We start from the raw sequence: 10,950 nt of genomic DNA, 5'->3' as shown, positions 1-10,950 counted from the left end.
ACTCTTACATTGCTGGTGGGGCTGCAAATTAGTGCAGTCACTCTGGAAAGCAGTGTGGAGATTCCTTAGAAAACTTGGACTGGACCCACCATTTGACCCAGCTATCCCACTCCTTGGCCTATACCCAAAGGACTTAAAATCAGCATACTACAGAGATACAGCCACATCAATGTTCAAAGCTGCTCAATTCACAATAGCCAGACTGTGGAACCAACCTAGATGTCCTTCAATTAATGAATGGATAAAGAAACTGTGGTATATATATATGCAATGGAATATTACTCACCTATGAAGAATAATAAAATTATGGCATTTGCAGGCAAATGGATGAAATTGGAGAATATCATGCTAAGTGAGATAAGCCAGTCTCAAAAATCCAAAAGACGAATGATTTCACTGATAAGCGGATGATGACACATAATGAGGGGTGGGAGGGGGGGCAAGAATGGAGGAAAGAGGGACTGTATAGAGGGAAAAGAGAGGTGGGAGGGGTGAGGGGAAGGAAAAAATAACGGAATAAATCAAACATCATCACCCTATGTAAATGTATGATTATGCAAATGGTAGGCTGTTACTCCTTGTACAAACAGAGAAACAACATGTATCCCATTTGTTTACAATAAAAGTAAATTTTTAAAAAATTGCGGCATAATATTAACAACTAATGAATCAAAGTGAGAGATACACGGATTTTGTTGTAATAGTCTTTCAACATTTCCGTAGGTGTGATGATTTCAAAATAGAATGTTGAGGGGGAATGCATATCTGGAAAGGGCTCTTAAGAAATAATTCTTAGAATCTCAGGATTACGAGATTTTTGCTTCACAGAGTCTTACACAATCTCTTTGCTGACATTTGAGTGGTTTTATTTTCACTAACATCATTAGCAATATCATACTTTACTCAGTATACAAATAAACATTTAAAAGTATAAAAGTATAAATGCTCTGGTATCAAGGTTTTCTATGCAAGCTGATATTACCAGAAAATTTCACTTTCTTTTTTTGCAATTATGTATTTTCAGAAAATTTCATTAAAGTTTCTAAAATTCCATTTAAAAAGTGCTAAAAATTCCATACTGCTGTCAGCTGCAGTAGCACACACCTGTCATCCCAGCTACTCAGAAGGTTGAGACAGGAGGATCTGAAGCTCATGGCAATTTGGAAACCCTGGCTCAAAATCAAAAATAAAATAACTTTTAAAGGGACTGGGAATGTAGCTAAAAAGGGCTGGGGATGTAGGTCAGTGGTAGAGTGCCCCTGGGTTCAATTCTCAGTATCCCCCGCCCCCATCCGAACTGTTTCCTTTCTTACTGGAAAAATCTGATAATTGAAATCGAAATCATTTTTTTTTTTTTTGAACTTTTTTGTTCCTGTCCCCTCTACTGGTGGAGCAGGATTTTACCGCTGGTTCTACCTAAGCACAGAGCCGTCCCTGCAAACAAATACTACGCAAGACAGGAAAAAGTCTTTAAAATCTCTTAAACAGAGGAAAGTGGAAGCCTAGAATACTTCAGTTTTGGACTAGAAACTCATCCTTTAATACCCAAGCCTCTGACCAAGAGCAGTTGGAGAGAGTATTGCCTGAATCCCTAGAAACTGAAAGGTCCGGGAGGCAGCAGCGGCCCACGGGCCGGGTCTTCAGGGCGCGGCACGCCCCTCCCACTGCCTCGGCCAATCAACTATGAGGGGGCGGGTCCCGGGACCGCGGAGGCGGGGCGAACACGGAGTGGGTGTGTCCGGGGCGGGGGCCGCAGGTCCCAGAAGGTGGCGACTTTCCTGGGCCTGCGGCGCCTCGGCGCAGGTGGAGAGGTCAGGCTGGAGGGGCCTTCGGCCTCCGGCGTCGGGAAATGGCGGCGGGGGTCAGGATGGAGGACGTGAGTGCACGGAGGGGTTGGGCGGCTGTCCCCGGAATCTCCTTCTTCCTGTGCTGCGGCGCACAGGGCGGGGACGGTCGGACTGGAGAAGCCTCCGTGCGCCCGCGGTCGGAGGGGGCGCCGCCTGCGTAGGGCCCGCCCCGGGCTCGGGGCTGTGGAAGAAGGCGCGGGTATGCTGTGGCGTCCGCGACACGCCTGCTCCGGGCCTGTGTTCCCCGGGTGGAGGTTGGGGTGGGGTCCTGCAGGATGGGCGCGCCTGTTGGGGGTCCCAGGCCGACGCTAGCCCACGTGTGGCGCGCGTCTTTGGTCCCGGAACTGGGAGCTTCACGTGACGCGCGTCTGGCCTGACAGCCTTCCTCCGGGAGAGCTCGCCCCGCGCTCGACTTGAACGTCCCGGGGCGCAGGGCCGATTCTCCCGCGTGGGCTCTCCTGGGCTGGCTCGGAGGGCCGTGGACCTGCAGTAACTGTGTGCCCCGGCTGGACGCCAGCGTCCCACGGGCAGACCTGTCGCTGTCATCTCCCGGAAACCCCCATTGGAGAAAAACAGTGTCATGTGCTGTTTTGAATTTAGGCGTGGTAGAAAGAAAAGGATTTTTAAATCTTAGATCCAAACTCGATTATCCAGTACCCCAGTTTACAGTATGTACAGTACAGAATGATACCATAATTGCAAAAATCTTGTATCCTTCTTATGACTATTTATAATTTTTTTTGGGGGGGGGTACTGGGGATTGAACCCAGGAGCGCTTTACCACTGAGCTCTCTCGCCAGTCCTGTTTATTTTTTTGTTTTCAGGTAGGGTCTCACTAAGTTGCTTAGGGCCGCCCTCATTTGCTGAGGCTAGCCTCTGATTTGCAATTTTCCTGCCGAATCATTGGAATTACAGGTGTGTACCACCTCACCCCGTGTACGACGGAAACACATATTGCCCAGAATTAAGTTCGTTGCCCATTGGCACATAATAAAATTTTTACCCTGAAGAAATGCAAAGTTGACAGGTGTGTTGTTGTGTTGTTTTGTACTGGGAATTGAACCCAGGGGCGGTGCTTTACCACCGAGCATACATCGTTAGCCTTTTTTCCCCTCCCCCCTCTTTTTTTTTTTTTTCCCTTCTTTTGAGACAGGGTCTCACTAAGTTACTTAGGGCTTGGCTAAATTGCTGAGATTGTCACAGACTCCCAAGTTGCTGTTAATAAACTAATGATTTTATCACTAAATGAATGCATCAGGAAAAGCAATGTCCAAGCATTATAAAATCTTCTTGACTTTGTTTCTGAATTTTTAAGGGTGACATACTTAAGTTGACCATTTATGGATAATGAGACTTAGAAAAAAGCATAGGCAGTGTTTCTTAGTTGGTGCTGAGCTGCCTCTAGAGTTCTTGAATCTGTAACTTTAAGTCTTAGTAGTACAATGGTAGAAAGCTCATTCACTGAACAATTGGGAGCAATGTTTCACCAACAATTTATTGCTAAATTACTGTAGATCTGAGTGAGTTGCTGCTTTTGGTATTTTTTAATGTATGATTTCTAGTATTCAGTAAATAGCTAAAAATTATGGACCAGAAACTTGAATGAATTAAGAGTCAGACTGTGTATTAGTTAGGATTCATTGTTTGCAGTAAACTAATGGCTAATTTACAAAGACAAGGATTTATTTGAAAGGATATAGGGTGCATGAACACCAAGACCTCTGAAAGGACCCAAACAAGAGCAGCTCAAAGGATCTAAGTAAAGTTCCTTTCAGGTCTACTCTGGAATGAACCAACCCAGCCATGGTCTTTCCTTCCCTGCCCACAGAGAGGATTGGCCCAACCATCTTCTGTTCTGTGACTCTCTTAGACCTGAGGAGAGTGAAGGAAGTGTGAAGAATGTCTGTATTAAGACAGTGCAGACATGACAGTGAATTTCCAAAGGAAACAGTCATTGTCACAAAAGAAGAGGGAAGAGACAGTACATAGGCAGAAATAATAGATATCTTCTTTGGTAATAATGCAGTTACTAATAGTGGAAATGAAGAAATCATTTGGGGGGCTCGAAATTATAGCTTAGTGGTAGAATGCTTGCCTCTCATGGGCAGGCCCTGGGTTTGATCCCCAGTACCACGGGGGGGGGGGGGTTGCCAAAAGAAGAAAATATGTCATTTGAAACTGAGTCAGAAATAACACAGAGACAAATAACAAGCAAAGACAAAATGTAACTTTTTTATATGTTCAACAGCTTAGGGAGAGATATAGAAGATATAAAGTAGACTCAACTTGAACTTGTAGAGGTGAAAACTGCAATGTCAAATGAAGAAGCTGGGAAAGTGTCACAGAGAAGGCAGCATTTGCTTTGAAAAGCATTTGACAGGTGGAGGAGAACAAGGAGAAGCAGTATAGAGATTGAAAACATTTCATGAGCGATGGGAACAATCAGTAGACAGCATCAGGAGGGAGAGATGGCAAGGAGCAAATCCTGAGTAGTTCGGGTCAGAGTTGATGCTCCTTCCCTTGTCCCGATTATCTCTCCTGCACAGCACAGAAGTGTGGTGATACCCATAGCTGAGATGAAGAACACTGCAGAGACAGGTTTGGGACATTCATCCATCTGTCAGATGTTTGCTGAGTGAGGCCATGAGACACTGGGATGCTAGCTATTCTGCAAGACAAATAAGAGGTGGGGGATTAGTGGGTCAAATGAGGCCTAATGAGGAAGACAGATAAATACAAAGATCGTTATGGAATACTATGATACAGGTGAGCACAGAATACTTTGGAAGACGTAGAGGGCTGGGATAATCCAGATCTGGTGTATTCAGGGAAGGCTCCTTAATGGGAATTGCTCCATCTGGTCAAGGAAGGATGCTCAGACATGAGCTAAGGGAAGAGCTTTCAAGACTAATTGGCTGAATGAGAACTCCAAGCAGAAGGGTCATGAGGTGAACAGAAATAATCAGAATTGTACTGAAGCAGGAAGCTGTGTAGGCACCGAGTGGAAAGAATTCAGAGCAGCATTGGATGCCTGAGACTGGAAATTGGGGAACCCACCCCAATCTGGGTTGTACTTCAGATTGGTTATTCATCTTTGTCATCATAATGCCCAGCAGCTCTGCTGTCCACCATTTGTCCCTTATTCTCTGCCTGGATCCTGTTTTCAGGCTCCTCTCTTGCCCATGAGAGTTCATTTCCATCTCATTCTAATGTAGTTGCCTGGTCTAACCCTGTCGCAACACCTCTTTTTTCATTTGCCTGTTTATTGACTGCTTCCCCGTCGTGTTCCATGCAATATATTCCACTACACGTCCTGTCTTGCCTAGTTTATCATGTCTTTATCCGCAACCTAGTGAAAATGTAATCTTCTGTTCTTTTACCTTAGGCACAGCACCTGTAGATTACAATTTTCAGTAAGGGTCTGAGTTTGAGAAGTTGTTATGGCTCATTTGTATGCAAGAGAGACATGGATGTACAGCACCTGTCAAGACAGTACCTTTAAACATGACTAACTGAAAATTTTATGTTACAGCCCACGTGAACTCAATCTTTGTCAGCTGCTTCAGTGACATTACAATTAACTCTCTTCAGGCTAGGCCTCCAAGTTCACACCCTTAGTCCCAGCGTTTGTCAGACTCAGGCAGGTGTATCCTTTGAATCCAGGAGTTCAGGACCAGCCTGGGCCACATAGAGAGACCCCATCTTAAAAAAATGAAAAACAAAACAAAACAAAAAACTAGTTTTGGGGCTAGGGTTGTGGCTCAGTGTAGAGTACTTGCCTAGCATGTATGATGCACTGGGTTTGATGCTCAGTACCACATAATAAATAAATAAAGATGTCCATCTACAACTAAAATTTTTTTTTAAAAAATCTAGTTGTTTTTACTGAGACTCTGGTTTCTACAAACTGAAGACTCCTTGAAGGTCCATTGGGATGATCTGCCTCTATTGGTACTCTAAAATATTCCTAACAAAACTGAAAGTTTGTTTTTTTCGGCATGTGTGTGTGTATTGCTAAGGAGGGGACCCAGGATCTCACAATACTAAGAAAGCTCTCTACTACTAAGCTCCACCCCCACCCTGCTTTAAGCATTCTTAATAAAGTCTCCACTCAACTTTTCAAAGTTTTATGGAATACCAGAGAGATGCTTTAAGAATTGCTACCATAGCCGGGTGTGGTGGTGCACGCTCATAATCCCAGTGATTTAGGAGGCTGAGGAAGGAGGATTGAAAGTTTGAGGTCAGCTTCAGCAACTTCGCAAGACCCTGTCTCAAAATGAAAAGGGCTTGGAATGTAGCTCAGTGATGGAGTGACTCTAGGTTCAATCTTCAGTACTCAAAAAAAAAAAAAAAAAAAAAAAAAAATGCTACAGTGATGGGTTGGAAATGGGGAGATATAAGTCAGAGGAAAGTAGCAGATATACAGGATGAAAAGTCTAGAAATGTAAAGCACAGCATGAAGACCTCAGGTAATAAAATTATATTTGAGATGAATAGATTTCAGCTGCTTTTGCCACAAGAAAACGAAAAGCTATCTAGCAGGGCATGACACCTGTAATCCCAGTTACTCAGAAGTCGGAGGCAGGAGGATTGCAAATTCAAGGGTAATTTAGCAAGGTCCTGTTTTGAAATAAAAAGTGAAAAAGGGCAGGGCATGTAGCTCAGTGGTAAAACTTCCTTGGAGTCAGTCCCCACCTAGTACCAAATAAATAAAAGTTAATATCTTAAGTTTTGAGGGTAGGAAGAAGTGATTTATTTAAATCTCATTATTACCTTGTTTGTGAGTTGTAGAAATAATTAAGATTTCCTCCAGCTGGGCATGGTGGTGCATGCTTGTAATTCCTGCTTGGGAGGCTGAGACAGAAGAAAAAGAAGAAAAAAAAAAAAAAAAGAGGCTGGGGAGACAGCTCAGTTGATAAGGCCTTGGGTTCGATCCCCAGCACCGTGCAAAAAATAAATAAATAAATAAAGGCTAGTGATGAAGCTCAGAGGTAGCATTCCTGGGTCTAGTCCCCTGGAGCAAAAAAAAAAAAAAAAAAAACTCTCTGTGCCCATCAGATGTGACACCCTACCGTCATCCTCGTTCTTTGGGAAACTGAGGCAGGAGGATCACAGGTTTGAAGGTAGCCTCAGCAACTCAGAAAGACCTCATCTCAAAATGAAAAAATAAAGGTGTTATGGTTTGGCTGTGAGGTGTCCCCCAAAAGCTCACTTACATCTGAGACAATGCAAGAAGGTTTGAAGGAGAGGTGATTGGGTTATAGTCTTAACCTAATCAGTGAATTAATCCCTGGTGGGATTAACTGAATGGAGGCAGGTGGGGTGTGGCTGGAGGAAGTGTTATATTGGGGGCGTGGCTATGGGGTATATATTTTATATCTGGAGAGTCGAGTTTCTCTCTCTATGCTTTCTGATTGACCTGTGAGTTGCTTCCCTCTGTCACACTCTTCCACCATGATGTTCAGCCTCACCTCAGCACCAAGGAATGGAGCCGGACTTCTATGGACTAAGACCTCTGAAACTGAACCCAAAATAAACTTTTCCTCCTCTACAGTTGTTGTGGTCAGGTCCTTTAAGTCACAGCAGCAAAAAAGTTGACTAAAACAGCTAGGAATGTAGCTCAGTGGTAAAGCACCCTTGGGTTCAATCCCCACTACTGTTATAAAAATTTTTTCTAAAATTTTTTAAAAATTTCCCCTACACATTTTAATACTTTCTTGTTTACAGTAGTTATCTAGAAGGAAGTGTTTTTTTTAATTGGCTTTAGGAGGGGTATGTGCTATTGCATCTAACTTGTATCATAGTTTTAAAAACTTTCTAGTTGGGTGGATTTGTCTGGGAAACATAATCCAGAAAGTAATGACTATAACTTAATTTTTTACCCTGCAGGGTTCCTTGGACATCATCCAAAGTATTGAAGATGACCCACTTCTGGATGCCCAGCTTCTCCCACATCACTCATTACAAGCTCATTTTAGACCCAGATTCCACCCTCTTCCTACAGTCATCATAGCAAATCTTCTTCTGTTTATCCATGTAAGTTGACACAAGGGGATCTCTCCAGAGGTTACATCCTTAAAAATATATAAGCTCTTCAGAGGGCAACTGGACTTATTTGTCAATATTTAGAACCTGCATCCTTTTTGCTCATACCTCTACTTGAGAGAATTTAGATAGTAGATATATTTGCACAAGCATAAGGAGATTGTTAGGTAGCAATGTTGAATGTCATATTAAGACTGCAAATTGCATGGCGTGGTGGTGTATGCCTATAATCCCAGCAGTTCAAGAGACTGAGGCAGGATTGCAAGTTCAAGGCCAGCCTCATCAACTTAGTGAGGCCCTAAGTAACTTAGCGAGGCCCTGTCTCAAAATGAAAAGTAAAAAGGGCTGGAGATGTGACTCAATCCCTGGTACAAAAAAAAAAAAAAGACTGCAAACTAAAAGACTACAAACTATTTGCCACCTGGGGGACATTTTATGTATCCCATTGATATAAAATACTATCAACTGTTTAAAAAGAAATGTGCATATATTAACATAGAATAACCTTCACTATTACACTATTGAGTGAAAAATAGTAAGACTTACAACATGTTGTATAGAATGGTCCTGTTAGTGGTTTTTAAAAGAGAGGGGGGCGGCTGGTATGTGTACATACTCCTTATATCAGAATATTTTTAGAGCAGTCACAGGCCTTATTGACGTAGGTTGCCCCTGAAGTGGACTGAGGGCCTTGGTGGAGCTGACACTGATGTATTTTATTGCTTACTTTTTGTATTGCCATTCGATTTTTTTTTTTTTTTTTACCATGTACATGTATTACTTTTTCAGTTACAAAACAAAACCAAAAAAAGATGCAAATAAGAATGCACACTCACACAGGAACTTATCAGTTTACCTACACCTAGGAAATAATGTGAAGCAGAACAATCAAGTTGCAACAGAACATTGCCTACAACACTCCTCCATGTTTGTATAAAGATAAAATTACAAAAGTGAAAGCAGGCCTTGCTGGTGACAGCTCCGCTCAGTCCATAAAGCCACTTCCTTGGTCAGGTGTGGTGGTATACACTGTAATCCCAGGGACGTGGGAGGCTGAGGGAGGAGGATCACAAGTTTGGGGCCAACCTTCACAATTTAGTGAGATCCTGTCTCAAAATTTTTTTAAAAGCCAAGGAGAGGGGAATATAACTCAGGGGTAAAATACCCCTGGGTTCATCCTCAGTCCCCCTCCCCAGTTAAAGGGAGCACTAGGGGTTAATTGATCTTTGCTGCAATGTGGTTTTAAAAAAAAAAAAAAGGCCAATTTCTCCTGCTCTTTGGGTTTCGGGGTCAATGTGGAGGTTGACTGGCCCAGATGATGCTCCACCCCATCCTGCCTGTCTGCAGAAGCTGCATGCCCAGCAAGGTCCCCTGCAACTGGAATGCCCCTCCGGTGTGAAGCACGTGGTCAGAGACTCGTACTGAGAACTGAACTGTTCAGAGAGGCGGCACCTGTTTTTCCTCGCAGGCTCTCTGGGTGTGGCATGACTGCCACGGCTTCCTGATCCCCAGATCTCAGCTGAAATGCCTCCTGCCTGATACTGCCACATGCAGGGGTGGCTTCTTTTTCTTCTTAACGTTCACTTACTGAGTAGTGTACTCTATTTCCATAAAAAACATACATGTATCACTTTTTAAAGGCCATTTCATATTAAATCACATGTCTTTGATACCATGGGATTGGTTGCCTTAATTTTGGGACTAAAAAAATCTTAATTATTAGAAAGCAAGATAAATTGCCAGGTGTAGTGGCTTGTGCATGTAGTTCTTGCTACTTGGGAGGCTAAGGTGAGAAGATCCCTTGAGCCCAGGAGTTCCAGACCAGCCTGGGAAACATAGCAAGACTGCGTCTCAAAAAAAAAGGCAGGGGTGCAAGGTGTGGTGGTGCACCCCTGTAATCCCAGCTACTCATGAGGCTGCGGCAGGGAACTTGAGTAACAAAAAATAATGAAAAGAACAAATAAAATAATGATAATGAAAAGGGCTAGGGCTGGGGCTTGTGGCTCAGTGGTAGAGCACTCGCCTAGGCACTGGGTTCGATTCTCAGCACCGCATATAAATAAATAAATAAAATAAAGGTGCACATACACAAAGGGCTCGGGATGTATCTCAGTGGTAGAGCACTTGCCTAGCATGTGCAAGACCCTCACTTCAATCCCTGGTACCACAAAAAAAATAAATAAATAAATAAGAAGAAAGAAAAATTAATGTCTTTTATAGTTCTTGGGTTCAACATACACTATTCCATTATAGGGACTATATTAACTTTTCAACATTTTGTGGTATTAAGAATCTTGAGGGGCTGGGGAAATAGCTCGGTTGGTAGAGTGCTTGCTTTGCAAGCACGAGGTCCTGAGTTCAATCCCCAGTACTGAAAAAAAAAAAAAAAAAAAAAAAGAATCTTGAATTGTGGGTTGGGGTTATGATTCAGTGGTAGAGCACTTACCTAAGCACACGTGAGGCCCTGGGTTCTATCCTCAGCACCACATAAAAATAAACCTACAGCTAATATATATATTTTTTAAAAAAGAATCTTGAATAGTAATACTTACTCTGAATATTACTTACTCTTGATAGATTACTTTGGCAAATATTGTGCTTTTTTTTTTATTTTTTATTTTTTGTGGTACCAATTGAAGCCAGGGACGCTCTACCACTAATCTACCTGATATTCCCAGCCTCCCCCCCTTTTTTTTTATTTTATTTTAAGACAGGTTTTCATGGAGTTGTCCAGGTTAGCTTCCAATTTGCTATTCTCTTGCTTCAGGTTCCCAATAGGTGGGGTTACAGCTATATGTCAGTACACCAGGCTGTATTATACATTTTAATAAATTTCTTTTGTGCTCATATAGCCAGCTATTAGATCCTAGCAATGAATGCTAATGATAGCTTTCTCTCTCTCTCTCTCTTTGCAGTACTGGGGATTGAATCTAGGGACACACAACTACTGAGCTACATCCCCAATCATTTTTTAATTTGAGACAGGAGATGGGCATTATTTTGAATCAGGGTCTCCTTAAGTTGCTTAGGGTCTCGCCGAGTTGTTGAGGCTGGCATC

At 42.8% G+C, this 10,950-nt stretch overlaps 1 protein-coding gene across 2 annotated transcripts in view; it reads left to right on the top strand.

Moving 5' to 3' along the window:
• Positions 1-1,744: 1,744 nt before the first annotated feature.
• Positions 1,745-10,950, top strand: part of Tmem192 (transmembrane protein 192) — a 32,652-nt gene continuing 23,446 nt past the window's right edge. For both annotated transcript variants that reach the window (XM_047551264.1, XM_047551266.1), the window contains exons 1-2: positions 1,745-1,876; positions 7,737-7,883. In XM_047551264.1, the coding sequence (XP_047407220.1) occupies positions 1,850-1,876; positions 7,737-7,883 (174 nt within the window). In that variant the 5' untranslated portion in view covers positions 1,745-1,849. The remainder of the gene's footprint in view (positions 1,877-7,736; positions 7,884-10,950) is intronic.

The sequence above is a fragment of the Sciurus carolinensis genome, chromosome 4 (assembly GCF_902686445.1).
Source record: "Sciurus carolinensis chromosome 4, mSciCar1.2, whole genome shotgun sequence".
Taxonomy (NCBI): Eukaryota; Metazoa; Chordata; class Mammalia; order Rodentia; family Sciuridae; genus Sciurus; species Sciurus carolinensis.
Note: the sequence above shows the minus strand (reverse complement) of the source record. Positions and strands in the feature narration are given on the sequence as shown.